The sequence below is a fragment of the Pteronotus mesoamericanus genome, unplaced genomic scaffold (genome assembly GCF_021234165.1).
Source record: "Pteronotus mesoamericanus isolate MK-2021 breed Mesoamerican mustached bat unplaced genomic scaffold, CSHL_Meso_final contig_730, whole genome shotgun sequence".
Classification (NCBI taxonomy): Eukaryota; Metazoa; Chordata; class Mammalia; order Chiroptera; family Mormoopidae; genus Pteronotus; species Pteronotus mesoamericanus.
The window spans coordinates 564,259-586,375 of NW_026555246.1; the positions used below are offsets into that span (position 1 = coordinate 564,259).

Genomic DNA, 22,117 nt, shown 5'->3' on the forward strand with positions numbered 1-22,117 from the left:
GCCCTCAGGCTCCGCCCCTTCGTAGTCTTATCCAACCATAGGTCTCTGCCTCACAGGAGTTCCCGCCCTCCGGACCACTCCCAGTTACAGGCCTCGCTCTTCCCAAATCCTGTCCTATCAGACGCCTGGCTCTCCAGGAATTCTTCGTCCGGAGCTAGACGCAATCTGAGAGCTGTTCTCCCCTCAACTCCGCCCCTAGGGCCTCCCGTTTTCCTCTGGCCTCCGGCGTTCTAGGCGGACGCGACGGATGACGCCATCAAGCCGCGCGGGAGGAAGGTCACAAGGCATCCTTCAATATGGCGGCGGCTGCGCTGCGGAGAGGCTGGTGCTGCTGCCCGCGGGTGAGCGGATCCGTGGAGGCGGTGGATGGGGAGGGAGGCCGGCCTCGGGGAGCTCTCGGCCCACGACCTCTAGGCCCTCCTTCTCCTCAGGCCTTTGGCCCCCTCGGCCCTCACCTCGTCTCGGCGAGAGGCTTGGTGTGATCTCGTTTAGTTTGCTGAGGCCGGGTCAGGGGGCTCGGAGCGAGGCCTGAATGCGGGCGCCGGGCGTGCCGGGCGGGGGCGGCGTGGCGCACGGCCGGGCAGGAGCGGGCCGCTGCCCCTCGTCCCCTGGCCAGACCCCACGGGGTTGACGCCCAGTGGAAAGAAGGTAGCGGGGAAAAGGCAAAAACCATGACAGTTATGGCTCACGTTTATATGCCAGGTTCTCTACCGAGAGCATTTCTTGCATTGCCTCCTATGCGCCCGTGTAACGCTTGCGCTGACCAAGAACTGCCTCAGATTTGCGACTGGTGTTAGGCATGTGAAATTCACTTATAAATAGTACTTTATGTTGCTCTTGCTTATCAGCCTGGTTAAGCAGCCTGCCCACCGTCTCGGAGCTAGTGGGGTGGCCGACCCCCGGCCAACGCCGAGGTCATTGTGACTCCAGAGGACGTCTGAAGGAAGGGCAATAACTCGTTGGCGTCCGAGTGCCCGGAGAAAGAAGTTGTCTTTGATCCTGGGCTGGTTTTATTCTTGGCTGTTGCCTTGAGTCAGCCTTTAGATGATGAATTTGCGTGTGTTTAGGGGAACCAGCCTCAGGTTTAGTGTGTTGTGGGATTTCTCTGCCAAGTCGGACAGCCGTGATCTTCCGTTTCAGACCGCCGGCGTCCGCGGCTCCAGGATCGATGGGGGTAGGCGTTCAGAGGAGTAAAACAAGTTACGCTCTGGAGCGTTACCTCTAGAGCCGCTGTAGGAGGTGGTGGCATCTGTTTTAAGTTCGGGATGTTGCCTAGGGTGTGGGACAGGGAGAGGAAAGGCCGAGGGAATGTGGAGATGAAAGGTTGGTTCTGTCAGAACGTTGGCCATTGATGTGCTGGCTCCGAGCTGGGAGCTGGGATGCAGCATCGAACAGGACCAGCACAGGGCCTTCTCTCACGGAGCTTAATTACTTAGTAAGAGACGACTGTCTTTCCCATGAGATTAGCAGCATCTTTGCCCAAGTTGCCCTGCTGGTAGCCTGACCCTGGACCAGGACATGGTAGGTTTATTCTAGGGTTGTGCCTGGTACAATAAGTTGTCGGTGTTTACCTCTTAATGCCCAGGTCTCTGGTCTTACAAGGCCAGCAGAAGTGGGGTGGGCTTGTGAGAAAAGACTGCCTGCCACCAGTATCGAGGCTTAGCCTGCCCATTTTCAGAGTAAGCGATTCAGTTGGGGATTTAGCCTTGTTGCACCGTAGGTTGCATTTCCTGGGACCCATCTGTTTCTCCCGAGTTCAGAGGCAGGAGGGTAGATATGGGCCTGGAGGTGGAGATCTGGCGTTTTCTTTTCCCACCAGATTCTACTGGCTTTCTCAGAATTTGGGAAGATTATAGAGCATTCAGCAAGCCATAGGCATGTGGTAAAAATTGGCAAGTGGGCCTCAGGTGATTCCTGTTTTATAGTGTGGCCTAGCTACCTCCTAGTCACCCTCTTACCTGAATGGTCTTTCTCGTTTCTCCCCCAATTAGAGATGCCTTGGCAGCGGAGTCCAGTTTTTGTCCAGCCACAACCTAGTGCCACTACCCCGTGGTACCTATCAGATACGCCGGCCAGATGGAGAGCTGCCCTTGGTGAGTAACTCAGAACACGAGCAGTCGGACAGAAGGGGGAGGCCTGAGAAATCAGAACCAGCTGACAGGAGAGAGGGCCCCAGTTGTTACCCGTACTGCCCCAAGCATCCAGGGGGCAGGCGTTCCATGTCCAAGGCCTTTGGCGTTGCGGAGCCTGGTGTGCCCGGCCCTCTGTGGACCCCCAGAGGTGCTTGACGCGGTGGGGGCGGGAACTCTGCCTCACAGAGTGAGGGCCGGAAGCGGTGCCTCACGTCGAAAGGCATCCCCTGTCTTCCACCAGTGGGTCCTTCACGGAGCAAGGCTGTTCCCTTTTCTAGCTGACCACCCTGTAAGCGTTCGAGCAGAGCGACCCAGCACAGCGTAGCGCTCAGCTTCCCCAGGCTGCGTCTTCCTAGCCTTTACATTGATCCCGACAGGTAGCATCTTCTGGAGCTTGGGCCCTCTCCGTCACTCCTCTTTAACCATGCTGCCGTCGGTGCCTCACTGCCGCGGGGGAAAGCCCAGCGCCTAACACCCGTCCCCAGTCTGCAGTGGGTGGCCCATGCTTCCTTTCCAGCCTCGTCTCAGCTGGTCCGTGCAGGCAGCTAGGACCTGCGCCTGCCGCCTCGCTCGGGCTTCCCCTTCCTGATCCTCTCCAGGGGCTGTTACAGGTGTGGGGCAGGCTCTGTGGCCCATCCCCCTAATTATCCCGTCCCACTCACCCACTCACAGTGTGCAGCCCCTGACTGAGTGGCAGGGCTGCTGCAAGGTGGCATGGTCCCTAATAGCCTTGGAGCCTGGAGTCCCTTGGAGAGAGAGCCTGGCCAGCGTGCACCTGGACAAGAGGGCAGTCTGCTCCCTGGGGCTTGACGTGTGGGGAGGCTGTGGCCCTTGAAACCAGTAAAGGGGGCCCCCATCCCTGGCGGCGTGCCCAGCGCATTGTGGGGAGTGGTGGGAGCAGCTGAACGCACACAACTGCTTCACTGTGGCTCGACTCTCTCACGGTCACTCTTGACGCACTCTCTCGCTCTTAGTTATGTAGGTGCCAAAGCAGGGATCTAAACCTGGCTTTATCTGACCCTGAAGGCTGTGTCCTCTTTTTCTTTTTTTAATTGATTTTAGAGAGAGGAAGCAGGGGAGAGAGAGAGAGAGAGAAAGAAATACTGGTTTGTTGTTCAACTTAATTGTGATGAGCACTGACTGGGGAATGGAATCTGCACCCCTGCAGCCTTGGCGTGTCGGGACGACACTCTGACTGAGCTGCCCGGCTGAAGCCTGTGTCTTGAGCAGTGAGCAGCGCTGCTGCTTGTGCCTGGAGCAGGGCCTTTCCTGGCCTCCCTGGCATCTGGCTTCTGGGTGTGTTGGGTTTTCTGGTGGGGGGAACACTGGGCTTGAGCTGTAAGTGATTGTGGCCCTGTGGGCTGAGAGAGGGAGGTTTGGTCCAGTCCCCAGGCCCTCGGGTGACAAATAAGTACCAACTGGGGACTTGGTGGTCGCTACCAAAGAAGTTACCTACCCTAAAAGCCTGGGGAGCAGGACCCTTTCTTTGGGTCCCCACACACCGCTGTGCCAGCTTCTTTGGGATTAGGGGCCACAGAGTCCTTTCGACTCCAGTCCCATGGCAAGGGCCCCTTTGGTGTTGACCTTGGCCTTGAGTGAGCATGTTTGAATCCTCATCAGGATTCTTAGCCCCACCTGCTTCTTGTCGCCTGTTTCCTCTGTTGGAGAAGGAGCCTGGCATTTTGTTTTGTTTTTAATAGACTTTTTTTTTTTTGTAACAGTTTTGAATTTACAGAAATATTGAACAGGAAGTACAAAGTTGCCATATACCTTCTCTTGCCCTCTGCACACAGTTTCTGTTTTGTTCACATCTTGCATTAGGGTAGGACATTTGTTACAACTGATACGGATACATTATTATTAACTGAAGTCCATAGGTTGCATTGGGCTCACTCTGTGTTGTATATTCTGTGAGTTTTGATGAATGTACTGATGTGCATGCACCACAGAATAGTTCCACTGGCCTAACCATCCTGTGCTCTTGCTTGTTCATCCCAAACCCCAGCACCTGGCGACCACTGGCCCTTCTTCTGTCTCCATAGTTTTGCCTTTTTCAGAATTTCGTAGAGTTGGGATCAGACTGGCCTCTTTCACTTAGTGGCGCACTTTTAAGGCTCCTCCATGTTTTATCGTGGGTTGATAGCTCACTTCTTTTTATTGTTGAATAATATACTTTGTTGTCTGGGTGTCTTACTGTTAATCACCTGTTGTTTTTTAAATTTGTCTTTGTTGTTAAACCTGGAGAAACAGGAGAAAATTAAAAAGTCTTTGTTCTTTTTACATATTTCCAGTCCAAATCCTATTCTTCTGGAAACAGAAAAGGCTTTCTCTCAGGCCTGCTAGATAATATCAAACAAGAATTAGCCAAAAACAAAGAAATGAAAGAAAGTATAAAAAAATTCCGCGACGAGGCCCGGAAGCTGGAAGAGTCTGATGCGCTCCAGGAAGCCAGAAGGAAATACGTGAGTCCCTTTGCTCCGAGTCTCCCTCGCCGGCACACTGGCTTTCAGAGCCGGGACCTCACTGGTCCCAGACAGTGCGAGGCTCAGTGCTGGTGCGATGGGGGAGCAGCAGCTTGTGAGGAGGCGAGGCTGCTCCCTGATGCCAGGGCCCAGCGTGCCACTCGGGCCATGAGACGCGGCGGCACGCCCTCTGCCCCAGCAGCCCAGGCCTCTGGGAGCCTGTGAGAAGCGCAGGGCCTCAGAGCCCGCTTTTCCCACTGAGTCAGAACCCAAGTCCGCACAGGCCCCTGTGACCCCCGAGCACTGGGCCCGAGGTGAGCTGCTCCTGAGAGCCGCCCCGTCGTGGTCTTGTGGGTGAAACGGATGCTGGTGTGACTCCTGACTGCCCCCGCCGCCTCCTGCCCCGGGGCTGCCGGGCGTGCACCGCTGCGAGTGGGGGCGCGCGCACTGCCCAGCCCCTTGGTTTCTGTTCCCTGGGCTCCCCGCCCAAGCCGTGCACGAGCCCCGTTCCCTCGTGTGTCCCCAGGCCTCTTGCATGGCTGTGGCTGCCTGTGAGGGGTTTCCATCCAAGGGCACATGAGCCTTTGTTTTCATTAAGGAGAGGGTGGGCTGTGGGGTCCTTTGGGGACAGCAGGCTGAGGTTGGGTGGGGTGGCTGGGGTGTGAGAGACGCCGTAGCGGCTGGTGACGGGGGTGGGGTGGGGCAGAGTGGGGCGGGAGAATGCTGATGAGCTGACAGGCCAACCAGAGAGATGCAGGGCCAGGGATGCCTGTGCATAGGAGGGTCCTGGTTGTCCTTTGCCTGCTGAGACCCGCAGACCAGGCAGCGGGGCCCTTGGGGTGGGGAAGAAGGAGGCGGGGTGGGGGGGCGTTTGAGGAGGAAGGAGCTGCTCAGAAAATGCTCCTTTGGGCCTTTGGCTGTCCGGTAATTACTGTGTGGTAAGAAAAGGAACCGACATCCTTTGTTGTAGAAAACTATTGAATCTGAAACCGTGCGGACGAGTGAAGCGATCAAGAAGAAGTTAGGGGCTATCACCGGCACCGTGAAGGAGGTAATGGCCGCTGGGTCCCTCCAGCTTTCTGGCCACAGCTCCCAGGGCCCATCTGTGCCTCGCCTCTGAAGAGGACAGCCGGGCTGGGTGGCTGCCCCGGGGAGAGCCGGCCAGGCCCGGAGGCTTCCAGAGTTCAAACACACGGCACCCCGCAGGCAAAGGGCTGGTCAGACTCAACCGGCCTGCAGGGCAGCTTACGGCTGAAGTCAGTCTGAAGTCGGGTGTGCACTGGCCACTGGCCAGGCCGCTAGGATAAGGGCGTTTTCCTGCTTGCCTACAAATAGAAGGGGTGGGGACGGTCGCCCCCAGGAGAGGGCAGCTATGGGAGTCATGACCCCTGGGTGGTGTGAGGGCTCTTGTGGCCTCGTTCTTGTGGGCCAGAGAAGAGAGGCAGGTCTTTGCAGAGCTGGGCCCGAGCCCGGGCCCAATCCTGGGCCCACCTCACTTTCTTACCGCCCCCTCCCAGGCTGCTGCCCCTGCGGCATCCTGTGAAGCCTCCAGGCTCCTTCCCGTTCTGGGAAAGGCCAGTTGACCAGGGTCCAGCTCTGCAGAAATTGTCCTTGGGGCGTCAGGAGCCAGATGAATTCAGAGTGCACCCTTTGGAGGCGGACGGCAGGCCTTAGTTCCTGGGGGGCTCCTTTGGGTCCCTGAGGGAGCCTGCGCTGGCACCCTCGCCCTTTTCTGTCTCAGTAGAGTCTTGACGAAGTCAGTAAAAGCGACCTTGGCCGGAAAATCAAGGAGGGTGTGGAGGAAGCAGCCAAGACCGCCAAGCAGTCTGCCGAGTCTGTGTCGAAGGGCGGGGCCTTCAGAGCCCTCTCCCAGGTGAGTTAGGTGCTGGGCCTGTGGCCGCGGGCACTCTGGGCTCTGGCCCTCTCTAAAGCTGAGAGCGGAGTTCCCGCCTCGGAGCTCGACCCCAGAGGGCGCTGGCTGCACAGGGGGTGGGGGTGGAGTGCAGTGGGGCTGTGAGGAGGGCCCGCTTGAAGGGCCAGGTCCTGCTCCCCTCCTGACTGGGTGACCCTGGGCAAATCACAGCCCTTAGGGAGCTGCAGCGTAATGCACTGAGAGCCTCTTGCCTGCCCTCAGCTGCTAACTCCCTGAGCTTAGGTCCATAACGCAGAGATCTGTTGTGCTGAGGGTGACTTGAGATCCTGAATTCACCCCAGTAACGCTTGTTGAGCCTTACCACGTGGCAGGCCCTCTGGTGGCCGTGGGAGCCACCGGAGTGAAAATCCCAGTCCCTGCTCTCAGAGGGTTTTGGGACAGGGAAGGGGACAAGCAGTTCCTGAGTGACGTGACAGGCTCACACAGGGAAGGGGCTGCAGGCAGAGGGAGCAGGTCCTGCACGCGGGTGCAAGCGTCACCAGCCTGGGGGACGCCCCGTGGCCGGGCGCGGCCGGGGCAGCCGCAGGGGTGGGGGCGGTGGGACGTAAGAGCCATTGGCATGGTCCTGCAGGCCACTGAGAGGACCTGAGGCTTCCTCCCGAAAGTGAGAAGGAGCTGAAGGAAGGATACAGGCAGGCCTCGGAGATTGCTGCAGGCGCAGCTCCAGACCACGGCACTAAAGCGAGACCCACAATAAAGTCAGCTGCTGGAAGTCTGGTTTCCCAGGGCGTATAAAAGTTACATTGCACTATGCTGTGGTCTGAGCACGTGATAGCACTGTGTCTAAAACATGGCACATACTGTAATTAAAAGTGCATCAGTCCTGCGGGGGGTTGGGGGAGGGCTCAGCAGGTTAAGCACCGGCCTGTAAACCGAAAGGCCGCCGGTTTGATTACAGTCGGCACACGCCTGGGGTGCAGTGCAGGTCCCCAGTTGGGGGTGCGTGAGAGGCAGCCATCGATGCATCTTACACATTGATGTTTCTCTCCTTGTCTTTCTCCCTCCCTTCCCTCTCTCTAAAAGTAAACTAAATAAATCTGAGAAGAGAAAAAATACTTTGCTAAAATAAAATGCTGACCATCCTCTGAGCCCTCAGCAAGTTGTAACCTTTTTGCTGGTGGAGGGTCTTACCTTCAAGTTGTGAAAAAGCAGTATCTGCGAATGCAGTCACATTCGGTTTGCCTGTACTGGGTGTGCGAGAGGCACAGCTATCCAGTCCGGACTCCGGCCGCAGCACAGAGGAGGCCTGAGAGTGTCTGGGAGGCCCTGATACAGCTGCCCTTGGGGGAGGGGGGAGGGGGACCCAGAGACTGGGGGAGGTTGGCCCGCAGCCTTCCGGTGTGCTCTAGTGGGAGCACAGGGCAGAGGCAAAACTTAGGACGCCTTGCGTTTCTGGGGAGAGTGAGGTGTTGGTCTCAAATCTGAGGGTCATCTGGGGGCAGGGGAGGTACGCCTGCTGCTCCTGGATGGAAGGGGGCGGAAGTTGGGCAGAATTGGGACCTCCCCAGAGGCCCAGGCCTGCTGCGGCTCTGCACGAGGCCAGGTGAGTGCTCTGGCCCAGGTGACCAAAAAAACCTGGGGAAGGCAAGGCCCCATAGTGCCTTGAGCCCACGGTCGGGGGTTCACTGTCCTAACAGGCACTCCCTGACTTTAGGCACAATCGCACCAGCTGACACTGGTTTCAGGGTGTCAGGAAAGTCCCTTGTACCCACCCCAAGCTGTACTCTCCTCCAGGGGGTGGAGTCTGTGAAAAAGGAGATCGACGAAAGTGTGCTGGGCCAGACGGGACCCTACCGCAGGCCCGAACGGCTCCGGAAAAGGAAGGAGTTCGCTGGAGAGAAGATCAAGGAAGAGAAAGTGTTTGAACCCAATGAGTAGGTGCAAGGCCAAGTGGAGATCCCCAGTGCCTGCCCTTCAGGCTCACAAAAGTCCCACCCAAATCGGTTACCGAGCTTGTTTCCCGCTTCAGGGTTCCTGGTTCCCCTGAGAGAACTGAGGGAGAGCAGGTGGTGGGAAGGGGAACAGAGAAGGCAGGAAGCTGGGAGGTGAGGGCGGGGTTGCCTCCGCCCCGAGCTTGGGCCGCCCTGCTGCCCGCTCCCTGCAGCAGTGTGCCCAGACCCAGCGGCTCCGTAGCTGCTGCTCACCCGCCACCCCGTCTTCCCCAGGGAGGCTCTGGGGGTCGTGTTGCACAAGGACTCTAAGTGGTATCAGCAGTGGAAGGACTTCAGGGACAACAACGTGGTGTTCAACCGTGAGTGTTCATGTCACCGACACTTGGCTGAGAGCAGGGCCATGACGGGACATTTACTGAGCACTCGGGCACTGGGCACAGGCCAGACCCCCATTTTACAGAGGAGGAGACTGGGATCAGAGAGGAGCACCCATTTCTGCATTGTTACCCAGTGAGTGGCCAGTGGGCGGGTCTGTTGCGCTCAAGGCTGGTGGCCGCAGCTGGGCGCAGTGGCCGTGTGTGCCGAGGGACCCTCCCTCAGCAGGGAGGACGGGAGGCCAGGAACCCTGGTGCAGACGGACCCCCAGCCTGCCCAGGCCCTGGTGTTGGCGTGGGCCTTCCCAGATGCTGACGGGGCAGGTTGCGCCACACTCGGAGGCCCGAGTGCCCTTGGTGCACGCTCCCCGTGGTCCACGGCAGAGCAGGCTCTGCAGCACCTGGGGCCAGCTGGCCGCCCCCCAGGAAGCTGGCCCAGGCGGTCCTCTCGCTTGCCCAGCCTCTGCCTGGGGCAGTCACACAGCGGCCCCAAGGCGCTCCCAGGGGTCAGGGGTGCAGGGGTGTGTCCAGATGGGCACCCTGCGTTCTGCCGCCTCCCACAGGGTTCTTTGAGATGAAGATGAAGTATGACGAGAGTGACAACACGTTCATCCGGGCCTCCCGGGCGCTGACAGACAAGGTCACAGACTTGCTGGGTGAGTGGGTGGCTTTGGGGCGGCCCTGCCCTGCACCCGCACCCCTGGGCCTGCAGCTGGGTGGGGTCCCCGCCCCTCGGCCCACCGTTGGCTTGGCTGCCCCCAGGAGGCCTGTTCTCGAAGACAGAGATGTCAGAGGTGCTCACGGAGATCCTGCGCGTGGACCCCGCCTTCGACAAGGAGCGGTTCCTGCAGCAGTGCGAGAACGACATCATCCCCAACGTGCTGGAGGTGGGGGCCTGGCCTGGAGGCCACTCCTCGGGGCCCTCGCCGCCCTGCTTCGGGGTGCCTCCGACCCCGAGACCAGGCTAGAGGGTGTTCTCAGCAGGGATGAGGCTTCAGTCTTCAGAGCCTGAGCGCCCTGATTCCAGGGCCCTGTCTGTCTAGTTCCCCGGAGAAGGCGCCTGTTGCCCCATCCCTGCCCCCCGTGGCGGTGGCTCTGTCCCTGGTGTGGGTCTGCCTCGGGGACAGGTCCCTCTCCCTGCCTCTCGTTTCCCCCACATCCTCTGCCTGAGGCTGTCCCCTCAAGGCTGCCGGTGCTCAGGCGCCAGAGCCTCCCAGGGGTCAGGGGAGGCCGGCTGCGGCCCTCGGGCCAGCTGAGGGGCTCGGTGCCGGAGCGCAGGCCAGGCCCTCGCGGCGGGGCTGCCGCAGTAAGGCTCTGGGAGCCTTGAATCCCGTTTTCTGGTCCCCTGACTGCTCCTTTTGGCTCAGAAGTGAGGAGAGGGCAGCTTGCTCAGGGCCCCGCCTTTCACGAATCCCCTGGCCCAAGCTGCCGTTTCTCTGCCCGGCCACAGCCCCCGAGACGCGGCCTAAGCCTTGGCCACCTCTAGCCCAGCCACAGTAGGCTTTTGGGAGGCCCCTAGTAGGACACTAGAAAAGGCCTCGACCCCATGTGGATGTCGTCCCCGCTGCCTGCTCAGTCCCTCCTGCCACCTTGGCCAGGGCAGGGCACAGGTGGCAGTGGGGCGGTTCCTGAGAGCAGCAGCCCAGGCTTTGGCAGCTTCCTCCGGGGTAGGGAGGCTTAGTGCCTGGCCTGCCTGCAGCTGCCCACGGGCACCTGGCTCTCCTGCCCTCTCGGGGCTCCCCCCAGGTGCCCCCAGGCCCAGCCCTGACTCCAGGCTCCTGTGGAAGATGCTCCACCCCCGCCCCAGCCACTCCCTGGCCATCCAGAGCGTCATCTCCAGGAGAGGCAGAGCGCAGTGTCCCCCCTCCTTGGCGCAGTGCCCCTGCCCGGACCACAGCCCGGCCTGCCGCCACGCTCCTCTTCCACCAAGGCCCCCGCTGCGGCCTGACTCAGGCCGCACGCACCCCACCTTCCTCCCCCAGAACCCGCGGGGCAGGGGTGGGGAGGGTGTCTGCAGAGGAGAGGATTGCACTTACTTTTTTTGTGTTTCCCTTTTTAGGCCATGATTTCTGGAGAGCTTGACATTCTCAAAGATTGGTGCTATGAAGCTGTGAGTACTTTCTCTTTTTTCTACTTAGATCTAAAAAGAAATCACAGTTTGGAGATACGCTTGGATGGCTGGCCTGGAAAGGGCATGACAGGGCCTGGTGTCCTGGCCACATGGGTTCCTACGTCTGACACGCTTGCAGGCACTAACCCGTGTGTCTCTTACACGCATCCGAGCCGCGGACTGGGCGCCGTGTCGCCTGCTGGACTCACCGGGGGCCGGGTGGCTGGCCCTTCCAGACTAAACTCCAAGTGTGTGTGGGGCGGCACTCCCCCCGCCCCCCGCCCGGCTCGGCCTAAAGGGCGGCCTGGGGCCGGGCTGGGCCTCCCGCTCTGTCGTCAGGGTCCTTCTGCCGTCTGAACTGCGGTCGGGAGGCTCACAGGGCAGGAGAGCGACCCTGGGGAAGGCACCTCAGTGAGACGGGCTTTCAGTGGGGCCTGTCCACCCCATTTCAGGGCCTTGGGGACGTGAAGCCAGGCCCGTGGCCAGACGGCCTGGGGGATGGGCTGGGGCGCAGGGGCCAGGTGGAAAGGGACATGGAATAATTCTCGGGTGCATTAGGTGTCCCCCGAGCCCACAGATGCCAGGGAGAGAGCAGTCGGATGCCCCAGTGGCCTGCGTAGCCTCCCCTTTCGGAGTCGGTGCCACACGCGCAGAGAAGCGGTGTTGCAGGGCGCACGCAGCACCGGGCGAACTCATTCACTGGCCTGGCTTCAGGATCCCGGAACACAGAGCAGAGCAGGCGGTGGTGGATCTCCCGCCCAGGGAGGAGCATTGGGTCCTGAGGAGGCCCCGCCGCTCCCCCAGCGTCCGGGCTTGGGTGCAGGGGCTCCAGGCAGCGCTAGGCTGGGAGGGGATGGTCAGGTGTCCCCAGGAGCGCACTGGTAGCCTCATCCCCTCGGGGTTCCTGTCTCCTCCGGCCACCTCGTCTCACCCGACTTGTTCCCTGACCTTTGTCTTCATGGGGTGTTTTCTTCCATTTTCTTTTTATTAAGAAACCCGGAGGCTTTTTTAACTGATTCGATTCTGTACCAGCTACAACCAACGTGGAAAAAGCAGAGACGTTGTCAGATTTCCTTTTTACCTCCTCCCCTGCACAGTGACTAATTCAGCAGGCAGTTATGAGTGGGGGTTTTTTTTTTTTTTTTTTTTCCTTTAACTTTGGGGCCCTCAGAACATGGTGGAGTCTTTGCCAGGGAGCTGTGGCGCTGGTGCCTTGGAAAATGCAGATGAAGCTGTAGTTGCTCATAGAGGTGTGTTTCCGTTTTTTTAAGATTTTATTTATTTATTTTTTAGAGAGAGGGGAAGGGATAGAGAAAGAGAGAGAAACATCAACGTGAGAGAGAATCAATTGGTTGCCTCCCATATGCCACCCTGACCGGGGACCTGCCCGCAACCCAGGCACGTGTCCTGCACTGGGAATCGAACCGATGGCCTTTCAGTTTGTAGGCCGGCGCTCAACCCACTGAGCCACACCAGCCAGGGCCACAGAGATGGTTTTTTAAAGTGTCATTTTAATGTCCTTGCTGGTGTGGCTCAGTGGGTTGAGCGCCAGCCCGGGGCCAAAAGGCTGCCCGTGCCATTCCTGGTCAGGGCACAGGCCTGGGTTGCGGGCCAGGCCCGCAGCTGGGAGCGTGTGGGAGGCTCACATCAACTAGTGTTTCTCCCCCTCTCTTTCTTCCTCCTTACCCTCTCTCTACTAATGAATAAATAAAATATTTTTTAAAAATGTCATCTTGAAGAAACCTCGTAAGAAGTAGGATGGGCACTTTTTTTTTTTTATCTCGGCGGATCAGTTATTTTGATAAAAGAAGATGCTATTGGAATGTCTTCCTTCGTGGTTGTCTGTTGGGATAACGAGGCCACACGCTCCAGTAGCTATGTTTTGGTCCTGGCCGCAGACATGAGGGGATTAAGAGTCATTTGGGGGGCCACTGTCCTCGTGGGAAGAACAGGCTGCCTGTGGTGGTCAGCTACTAGGGGGGGGCTGGTCAGTGGGAAGAAGTTAGTGGCGGAGACACGCATGGGTTGGGGCAAGTCCTAGAAAAAGCGTTTGGTTGCAGGCCAAGACTTGGAGGGGGGCAAATGGGGGAGCGTTTGAGATCAGCCAGCAAGGCCTCCTGCCCGCCCTGCGAGAGCGTTTCAGGTGGCTTTCCATCGGCCTGCCTTGCGGATGAACGCCACTCTCGTTCGGTAGTCCTGGCGCGGCGTCGTCTTTATAATGAGAAGGAAGTGTGTGACTGGGACCAGCAAATGGGCGGCCCGCACATCTGTGCTGGGACCCAGGCGCCTGGCACGGGCTGCTCCTGGCGTGGCGCTCCACGCTCCGGGGCCCTGTCTGGCAGTGCAGGAGCTGAAGCGAGGAAGCTCTGCCAGGGGGCTGCCTGCGGGAGGGCATCCCAGGCCCGGACCCAGGGCGGGCAGGCGTTGGCAGGCACACCAGCCCTCGCCTGTGGCATGGCGCCGTGCCATGGCCTGGGCTTGGGTGGTCCTCAGAGGGGCGCGTTGGCCTCTTGTTGCAGACCTACAGCCAGCTGGCCCACCCGATCCAGCAAGCCAAGGCGCTGGGCCTCCAGTTCCACTCCCGCATCTTGGACATTGACAATGTCGATGTGAGTGCCTCTTCCTGGGTGGGCCGGGTGCGCCCTGGGGTTGGGAAGGGGAACCGATGAGGCGTGAGCTCCCTGTCCTTGGACGGGTTACAGCACAGGGGGACATTTTGATTAAATTGTCCATTACAGTGAAAGGTTTCCATAGTTCTGTGGGTGGAATGTTCTTAGGCAAGTGGTGGGCCTAGGGGTGGGGTTGCTGCACTCATCCCTCAGGGCCCCCCGGACCCCCCAGGCGGCCATGTGCCTGCACCTTCACTGGGAGGGGCGGGGCTTTGCCAGGACTGCTCAGGCTCTTGCTCTGCCACGGTCACCGTGCCTTCCTGTTTGGGGCTGAAGGCGCGCCAGCGCTGGCCTCTCCCCGCCACTTGTGCGCCAGGTGCCCAGCACTGTGAAGTCCCAAGGCCCCGCGTGGCCCTAGTCTGGGGACCAAGGCTGCCAGGGTGTTGGGAGTCCACATGGGCTCTCAGCAGTTTGGCCTCCATCTTGTAGTGGGGGGCTTGGACTGGTGCCTGGGAAGTCTCCTGGGAAATCCCTCCCCCTACATGGAAACAGGCCAGCAGGAGGGGACAACTGTGGGGGATTGATTGGGGTGACTCTTCAGGGTCCCTCCAGGGCGATGAGTCCAGATGTTGAGGTGCCAGGTGCCCTCCTGGCAGCACCACAGGAAGGGGGCGGGGCGGGGGCGGGTCTCCACTTCAAGGGGAGTGGCAGGCGGGCTGCAGGGGACCGACTGTTGGGTGAGACCCACCCACCCACCCTGCCGGCCCCCCCCCACAGTTGGCCATGGGCAAGATGATGGAGCAGGGGCCTGTGCTGATTGTTACCTTCCACGCCCAGCTGGTGATGGTGGTCAAGAACCCCAAAGGCGAGGTGGTCGAGGGCGACCCGGTGAGTGGGGGGCAGGGCCGGCGGCCAGCCCAGGACCAGCCGGAGGGAGGTAGCTGGCCACCCCGCATGGGGCAGTTCAGAGCCAGCAGTCTCTGTGACTGGGAGTGGGCGGCAGAGCGGTGCTCAGAGAAGCCCCGGGGTCTGTATGGGGCCTGGGGGAGGTCGGAAGGCAACTGGCCTGTCCAGTTTTACCAGGGCCTGAGTTGGAGCCTCTGCTGTGCTGCCCCTGACCCCGGGCCCAACCCCCACCCACACCCACACACACTCTTGCAGGACAAGGTGCTCCGCATGCTGTACGTGTGGGCCCTGTGCCGGGACCAGGATGAGCTCAACCCCTACGCGGCCTGGCGGCTCCTGGACATCTCCGCCTCCAGCACAGAGCAGGTCCTCTGAGCCCGTCAGCCATGACAGGGGCTCCGGGCTGTGTCATGCAGGGCGGCTGCACTGCGCGGGGCCGACCTCCAGCTGTTGCAGCAGACCTCTGGAGACGAGACAAGGCGGTCGGCTCTGGTCCACTCTGCCAGGGCGGCAGCAGGCCCAGCGGGCCAGGGACGGGCCGGGGACTGCGGAGGCAGCTGGCCACGGCGCCGGCCCCTGCACCGCCCTGTGCTGCTCAGGGGCTGCTGGCGGGCAGGTCACCGAGGCTCAGGCCGGGCAGTGCCGGGAGGCCTGGCCCCGAGCCTGCTCCGGGGACGGGGTGGTGGGCCCGCCGGCCACGTCAGTCAGGCTGTTTCAATAGCTCTATTTAAAAAAGAATGAACAGTGCCCTTATTCTCCTGTATGTATGCCTGAGACTTGGAAGTGATAATAAAACACCAAAGTGCAAGAAAGCAACTTGAATGGTTTGGGGTGTCCATCACTGGGGTGGCTGTGCAGGTCACTGAAAGAACGGGGACCCACAGGGGCACCATGTCTGGTTAGAATCCTCTACCCCTCCGGGGCGGAGGAGACCAGTGACAAGAAAAGCTAGGGAGGTGTCCCGCGGCCTGGCGGGGGACTCGCCTCCGAGGGGTGGGACCCCCAGGCCTGCAGGGGCTTGAGCATCCTTGAGTGGTGCTGAGGATGGCATTGGGGTTCCCCAAACAGGGATCCCGGCTGAAGGTTCCATCGTGAAGAACGGGGGTGCAGGAGCTAAGAACTGGGTGGAGGCATCTGGGGTGCTTGTCGGGGTGGGAGGGTGGGGTCCTGGATGCCGGCTGGTCCGCTGGGCCTGAGCGCGATGATCCCGAGGGCGGGCGCGGGCGCGGTCGCTGCCAAGCGTGCTCCTGGCTCCTGGCGCAGCCTCCGCCCCCCATTCCCGCCACCGCCCCGCCCCCGTTGCTATGGAAACAGCCGCGGCGGCCCGGCTCGCTCGCGCCTCGCCCGCCTCGGTCTTCGCTGCTTCCAGGGGCGGGTGGGGTGGGCTGAGCGCTGGCCGCCGCCGCCGCTGCCGTCACCGCCGCCGGGGAGAGGCCGAGAGCGGAGCCGGCGCGGGTCCTGGAGGAGAGCGCAGCTGCCTGGCGTTCGGTCCCCGTCGCGGTCGAGGCCAGGGTGAGGGGAACTGCGGGTTTGGTGGGGGAAGGGGTCCCCGGGACGCCGAGAACAAAGACAGCGGGCAGGGGACTGGCCAGACCCACGGCGCTCCCCGGCCGCACGGTCGCACCTGTTGTGTGCGGGCCGGCCGAGTCGGGGCTCCCTCTCCCCGCTCTCAGCGCCCCAACCTGCGCGGAGTTGGGTCCCCGCGTGGCGGTCGCGGTGTGTCTACGGGCGGGGCATGGGCGTTGCCCGGAGACCGGAGACGGGAACGGGCAAGGGCGGGGGCGACGTGGGAAGGCAGAACCTCATCCCCGCGCCCCGGGCCAAGCCGGACCGGGCCGAGCCGACCCCTTGTGCACAGGGCGCGCGGCGATGTGAGCCATGAGCACGACCTGGACGCTGTCCCCCGAGCCGTTGCCGCCGTCGACGGGGCCCCCGGCGGGCGCGGGCCTGGATGCCGAGCAGCGCACGGTGTTCGCCTTCGTTCTCTGCCTGCTCGTGGTGCTGGTGCTGCTGATGGTGCGCTGCGTGCGCATCCTACTCGACCCCTACAGCCGCATGCCCGCCTCGTCCTGGACCGACCACAAGGAGGCGCTGGAGCGTGGCCAGTTCGACTACGCGCTGGTCTGAGCCCGGCCGCCGGTGGCCCTCCACTGGGCGGGGTGCCGCGGGCCCGGACCGCCCTCAGGATCCCACCCCAGAGCGCAGCCCAAGGGTAGGGCGTGAGAAATCCAGCCCGTCCCGCCCAGACCTCCGCCCTCCGCCCCCGCCCGCTGTCCTCCGTCCCGGGCTAGCCCGAGCCCCAGTTCGTGCCTTTAGCCCTCCCTGTCCTCAACCCCAAAATTAACGGAGCCCGCGTCGTGTAGGTGGCTCTGCTGTTGTCCCGTCGCCAGCATGAGTGTTCTGTCCGTTCCTGGATGCGGGAACCCCGTCTCCTTCCTCCGCTGTTGTCCGGCCATCCCCACCACGACCCCGCTGAGTGCTGAGCCCCCGCGTGGGCTCCCTCCTGGCCCCACGGCGTGGATGCTGCACGCCAATATGCCCCGCTCAGGCTGCCCGGGGACCGAGCTTGAAGAGCGACACCGGCCGCTGTGCCCAGGATGCGCGGCGCCGTCCGTGGGGAGAGAGTGCCGGCAGGCTCACTCCGGCCCCGAGCCCAGGCCCCAGGCTGGATCGGCACACCCCTCCCTCGGTCGCCATCTCCCGTAGGCCGGGCGCAGGCTCTCTGCCACCTCCCCGTCCCCCTCCCGCACCCCACACCCTGCCCCCGCTGTCCGCCTGCTTTCTCACGCCTACCCGCCTCTGAGCTGATGGCGATAATAAAAGCTATTGTTGAACGCTTAACTTGAGCGAGCTGAGTTAGCACCTTTCTGCCCAGGCCTGCGAAGGCGCCCAGACCCACACTTGGGGGATCCATGCGTTACCACCTCAATCCCCCCAGCTCCAGGCAGTCAAGACACGCTCCTCTCTCCCGTGACCTGGGGAGACTCTGGGGACTGTGAGATGGACAGAGCCGAGTGGGGAGCTGGGGTGGGGCGCCCTCAGCCAGCCCTGCAGGTGAACTCTGAGAACAGGCATGGCCGCCTGCTGTGACAGCCTCATCTTCAGCTCCAAACCCCCATGACCCTGCCTGGACCCTTCTTCTCATGCACCATCATCGCGTGCACTCAGGTACCCGTGGGTCAGGGGTAAGACCATGGAGTGGGCTGGCCCCACTCCACAGCCCGTGTTGTGCGCCCAGGAAAGCTGTGTGCAGCGTGTGTGGGGAGAAGTGAGGGTTTCTATAAAAGGAAGGCTGAGTGAATGCACAGGCTCTTGGAACACATTTTCCCGGCTCTCAGAGGACCAGGGAGGCCTGGGGAAATGCCGTTCCAAACACACCTGGTTCCTGCCCCGCCCTCCCCACCTGCTTCGCCCCCACGTCCTCAGAGGCTGGCGGAGGGGAGACCCCTTGCAAGGAGACCCAATAGCACCTCCAAGAATATGAGGCCTTTGACAGCAGCTGGGACTCCTGCTCCCTCCTTTACCTAGTCCTGCTCCTCCTGCTGTTTTCTTGCTTCCCCACGTCTGTCTTAGGTATCCTCTTTCTAACCTGCAACATCAGACAGCCTACCCTGAAGCTCAGGCCCCTCAGCCTTGGAAAACCAGAATAATATCAAGAGTTTACTAAGGGAACCTCAGGGAGAAGTGGCTGCACACCAAATGGGGAGGGAGGGTGTGATATAAACAGCCAAGTGGCAACAGGCCCCCCCCCTGCCCCCGCCCCAGCGTGAACTGGCAGCCTTGGTGACAGTTTTGTTAAGTACAAAGAATCTTCTTGCCTAACACGCCCTCACTCTGCTGGTGTAAGGTCTGTATGATGTAAGGTCACCCTGCTTGGAAAGCCTTCCCCTGACACCTGCTGGGCTCAGGCTTGCCCTAACCCGCCAGCAGTCCCCAGGGTCCCCTCATAGCCAACCAAGTCGTCATTCCAAGCAGCTGCGGAGGAGAGCTGGCACAGTAGCCTTTGGTGACCACATCCTGCTCCCTGGCACACCCTCTTGGCCCCTAGGACCCCAAGCTCTGCCTCTCCCACTTCTGACATCTCCCTCTGCACTTTAAACCCCCATTGCCACTTTGACTCACAGAAAAAAAGAGCAAGAAAGATCAACAACTTTATTCAGTTAGAGCAACGGTCCTAGCACCAGGGACCAGTTCTATGGAAGGAAATTCCCCCTACGAGGACAGAAAGACAGGAGGGGGAGCTCAGGAGGCAAGCGAATGGGAGCAAAGCTTCCAGGCTTCAGTGGGGTGCCCCCTGCTGTGTGGCGAGGTTCCTAACAGGCCACAGGCCAACACGGGCGTGAGGCCCTGGCGTTGGGGACCCCAGAGTTACAGGACATAGGCTACAGGATGCAGGAAGTCAGGAGAGGCCAGGGGTGGTTTTTAGCCCAGCCATGTGGTTACCCCCACCTCCGGTCTGTGGCTGAACTTCTGTGCAACTGGGCTTCCATCTCTGAGGCCCCTGCTGCATGGATCATCTTAAAGGCCACTTGGCACTGCACTGAGTCTGGGACGTTCCACTATGACCAGACTGCCTGCACACCCAGTGCCAGCCCGAGCAGAATCGGGGGCTAGGGACTCACAATGTGTGGTGTGTCCTCTGCCTACTGGGCCCCTTACTTTGCAGGGGTGGCCACCTGGCCCAGAAGCTCCAGGGGCACCAGGAATGGGTTCAGGGGGCAGACCCCAGCTGCTTCCCAGGCAGATCTTGGTTCGTCAGGCCTGGCGTTCTCAGGGGCCTGGGGGGTGGCCTGGCTGGCCTCCTCTTGGTTTCTAGAGCCAGTCCCACAGTCCTCAGGCCCTGGTTCCAAGCTCCCACTGCTGGGGTCAGACTGGGGAGCCATCAAGCGTAGGTATGTATCCATCATATGCTCAACCAGGGCTGCACAGGGCAGGTGAGGCAGCTCCTCAGGAAGTGCCATGAGCAGGTCAAGGACCACAGCTGACTCTGGTGACGGAAGGAGAGGGGAGGGGTAAGAGGAGAACAGGGGCTTGCTACCTGAGACCCCACCTCCACAGCCCCCGTCCCCCGTTGTTCTCACCAGCTGCAGAAAGCTCAGGGCCACGGCAACTGTGGGAGACGGAGGACAGGTACTTGTAGATCTTCTCAAAGTCTATGACTAGGTCTCCGTCAGCAGAGAGGCCGGCCGGCAATTCAGAAGGTGCCGCAGGGGCAGGGGCAGGGGCCTCAGGGCTCTGGTTTTCCTGCCCAGTAGGGGTGTTGAGGGGCAGCAGTTTCCCACGTGCCTGCGTGGGCTTTGGGGGCTTGGACTGCAGGAGACTGGTGGGCTCCACGGCCGCGATGGTGAGTGCCTGGCGGACAGGGAGATCAGGAAGGGAAGGCAGAAGGCCTCCCTGCGGCCATGCCCCTGCCCTGCAACTGCGAGGAACCCTCCACCTCCACCTGCTCACCCAGGGAAGGTGTCACACACAGATGGCCTCAGAGTGGGGATAGTGAGGCTCAGGGTGTCTCATGACTGGCCAGAGTCACGGAGCTGGTAAGGGGAAAGGCCCAGGACACAGACCCACCTCATTTAGACTCTTACATATGACCCTGTCCCCAGGGACGCTGGCAGCCTGCCCAGGGGATGACTGTACCTGCGAGAATGCTGCGGTCAGGGTCTCCTCCAGAGGGCCTGTTATCTTCTCAGCCAGATCCATCCAAACCTGGGCAGGGAAACCAAAAAGTACATGGTCAGCCTAGGGATCAACCCTCAGGACCCCCTCCCCCCGCCCCCCGGCCGCAAGGGTTGCCCCTCCTGAGAACCACCCGACCAGTTTATCCTCCCAACATCCACCCCATCTTCCAGGGGAGCCTTACCCTAACTCACCTCGATGGGGGCCGGGATCTGTGTTTCCAGTTGCCTTTGACCCTTTGGGCCACCTGAATGTACCCTCTGAATGGCTTCCCGGGCCACACGGCCCTTGAGCTGCTGGAGGAAATCCCGAATCTGGGGAAGAGACATGGGGAAGTCAAATGGGCCTTTTACAAACTCAGAGCTGGGGCAAAGAAGCCAAAGACCACGGCGTGCTCCAGAGCTGGCCACTGCTCCTTCCTTCCTGCAAGCCCGATGTTAAGGACCACAGAGACTGTGCCCAGGGTGTGGGGCCAAGGCCCAGATATGAGCTAATAAAAATGTAAGGTCCACGCCTGTCTGGCTCCTCCCCGCTGCCAGGGCCCGTCCCCTGCTAAGCACGGACCTATTCACCTCCCCGCTTCATCCACCCCGCCCCATTTCCCGATTCTTATTTCAACCTCATTCCCGCCCAGTCTCGCTGCGCCAAACTACCCGTACGCCCCGTCCGGGCCGCCGCTCAGTCCCACTCCAAGTTCGCCCCGCCCCTAAGTTTTGCCTTCGCCCCGCCCTCAGCCTCGCGCTCGCCCCGCCCCCGCCCCGCTCCCAGGCTCGCGCTCGCCCCCGCCCCCGCCCCGCCGCTAGCCCCGCTGCAGGCGCCTGCTCCGAACACATCTCAGGTCCGCCTCCAGCCTCTCTCTTTTCCCGGAACCCCATCCGCCTCCAGCCTCGCTCTTTTCCCGGAATCCCCTCACCTCGGCCTCGCTCCGGCCTGGCAGCTCTCCGGCCAGTTCGGCGGCGTCCGGCTCCCGCTGGCCACGCCGCGTCTGCAGCAGTCGGAGCAGCTGCCGCTTCTCGCGGGCGCTCCAGACCGCAGTGCGAACCACCTCGCCCAGATAGCGCGCCGGGGCAACTCGCCGCCGTTGCGGGGGCTTCATGCTGATGAGGGTGGAGTTGACGTTCCAGGCCCCGTTCCCCGGAGGGCGGAGTTACGGAGGCCGCTGGGACCGTAATGCACCAAGCGGAAGCGGAAGCAGAAGCAGACGGGGGAGTAGCTCTGGGACGCGAGGTAAAGAGAACGCATGGATAGGAAAAGGTGGAGAGGCTGGCGTCCGAATTGGCAGAGATGGGTGTGATCCTCCCCGCCCAAATTTTATTTCATTTGTAAGCTGGAGCCCAAACCATACATCTCCATTTCTGGACTTCTCTCCATTTCTGGACTAAGTTTTGCGAAACCCCAACAGTGGCCTTTGCTTCTGGAAGAGGGTGGATCCTGGTAGGAAGGACAGCTGTCCAGTCGTAGCCAAGGGCCTGGGCTGTGGGGTCGCCCGCCCGTGGGGACATTGAGCAGGTGATTTAGCTGTACCCAGCTCCAGTTTCCTTAGCTATAAAATGGAGCGAGTCGCCTCGCTCTTGTCAATGCCCAGGGGAGGAAGGGAGCTGGGACGGGAGCGTTTTTAGGAGCTTTAAACCTGGCGGAGAGGAGACTGGAGCAGAGGCCGGAGGTGGAGGCCCCGGCGAGGCCAGGGTTCGGACGGTGGGAGTGGAGAGGGGAGAAGGCCTGGATTTGAGAAAATCGTAAGAGGCAGGTCCTCCGGTGCTGGGACGAAGGAGGACACAGGGCTTATTTAAAACTTAATCTCTGGGCCCTGGCTGGTGTGGCTCAATAGACTGAGCGCCGGCCTGTAAACCGAAGGGTTCTCGATTCGATTCCCAGTCAGGGCATCTACGGTTACAGGTTTGGTCGCCCTGGTCTTGCGAGAGATAACCGAGCTATGTTTCTCTCCCTCCCTCCTCTCTCTAAAAAATTTAAAGGAACCCCCCCCCCAAAAAAAAAACCTAGTGGAGTCTGGTGCTCCTTTTTG

The 22,117-nt window shown here is 61.0% G+C and overlaps 3 protein-coding genes across 4 annotated transcripts; 2 read left to right on the plus strand and 1 right to left on the minus strand.

Moving 5' to 3' along the window:
• The first annotated feature begins 264 nt into the window (after positions 1-264).
• Positions 265-15,230, plus strand: TIMM44 (translocase of inner mitochondrial membrane 44). 2 transcript variants are annotated; one of them, XM_054583336.1, is made up of 13 exons: positions 265-341; positions 1,992-2,093; positions 4,424-4,594; positions 5,565-5,645; positions 6,339-6,467; positions 8,262-8,401; positions 8,693-8,778; positions 9,357-9,449; positions 9,556-9,680; positions 10,853-10,903; positions 13,423-13,512; positions 14,290-14,400; positions 14,674-15,230. In XM_054583336.1, exons 1-13 carry the CDS (start codon positions 297-299, stop codon positions 14,791-14,793), a joined length of 1,344 nt encoding a protein of 447 aa, XP_054439311.1. In that variant the 5' UTR covers positions 265-296; the 3' UTR covers positions 14,794-15,230. The 2 variants fall into 2 exon arrangements, with proteins under 2 accessions (XP_054439311.1, XP_054439312.1); XM_054583337.1 differs by having other exon boundaries at positions 14,350-14,400.
• Positions 15,231-16,296: 1,066 nt separating this feature from the next.
• On the plus strand, positions 16,297-16,545 carry CTXN1 (cortexin 1). Its single transcript, XM_054583362.1, has one exon. It carries the CDS (start codon positions 16,297-16,299, stop codon positions 16,543-16,545), a length of 249 nt encoding a protein of 82 aa, XP_054439337.1.
• A 2,026-nt stretch (positions 16,546-18,571) lies between these two features.
• Positions 18,572-21,275, minus strand: SNAPC2 (small nuclear RNA activating complex polypeptide 2). The gene is made up of 5 exons (XM_054583363.1): positions 21,008-21,275; positions 20,289-20,408; positions 20,056-20,124; positions 19,500-19,770; positions 18,572-19,405 (listed from the first exon to the last, which is right to left on the minus strand). The coding sequence occupies exons 1-5, from the start codon at positions 21,188-21,190 to the stop codon at positions 19,074-19,076; spliced, it is 975 nt and encodes a 324-aa protein (XP_054439338.1). The 5' UTR covers positions 21,191-21,275; the 3' UTR covers positions 18,572-19,073.
• Between the last annotated feature and the right edge of the window lie 842 nt (positions 21,276-22,117).

Coding starts and splice junctions, on each gene's coding strand:
- TIMM44 (XM_054583336.1), top strand. CDS start 297: ATGGCGGCGGCTGCGCTGCGGAGAGGCTGGTGCTGCTGCCCGCGG. Junction 10,904..13,422: donor AAGATTGGTGCTATGAAGCT/GTGAGTACTTTC, acceptor CTCTTGTTGCAG/ACCTACAGCCAGCTGGCCCA. Junction 13,513..14,289: donor TGGACATTGACAATGTCGAT/GTGAGTGCCTCT, acceptor CCCCCCCCACAG/TTGGCCATGGGCAAGATGAT.
- CTXN1 (XM_054583362.1), top strand. CDS start 16,297: ATGAGCACGACCTGGACGCTGTCCCCCGAGCCGTTGCCGCCGTCGACG.
- SNAPC2 (XM_054583363.1), bottom strand. CDS start 21,190: ATGAAGCCCCCGCAACGGCGGCGAGTTGCCCCGGCGCGCTATCTGGGC. Junction 20,409..21,007: donor CAGGCCGGAGCGAGGCCGAG/GTGAGGGGATTC, acceptor TCTCTTCCCCAG/ATTCGGGATTTCCTCCAGCA. Junction 19,406..19,499: donor CCCTGAGCTTTCTGCAGCTG/GTGAGAACAACG, acceptor TTCCGTCACCAG/AGTCAGCTGTGGTCCTTGAC.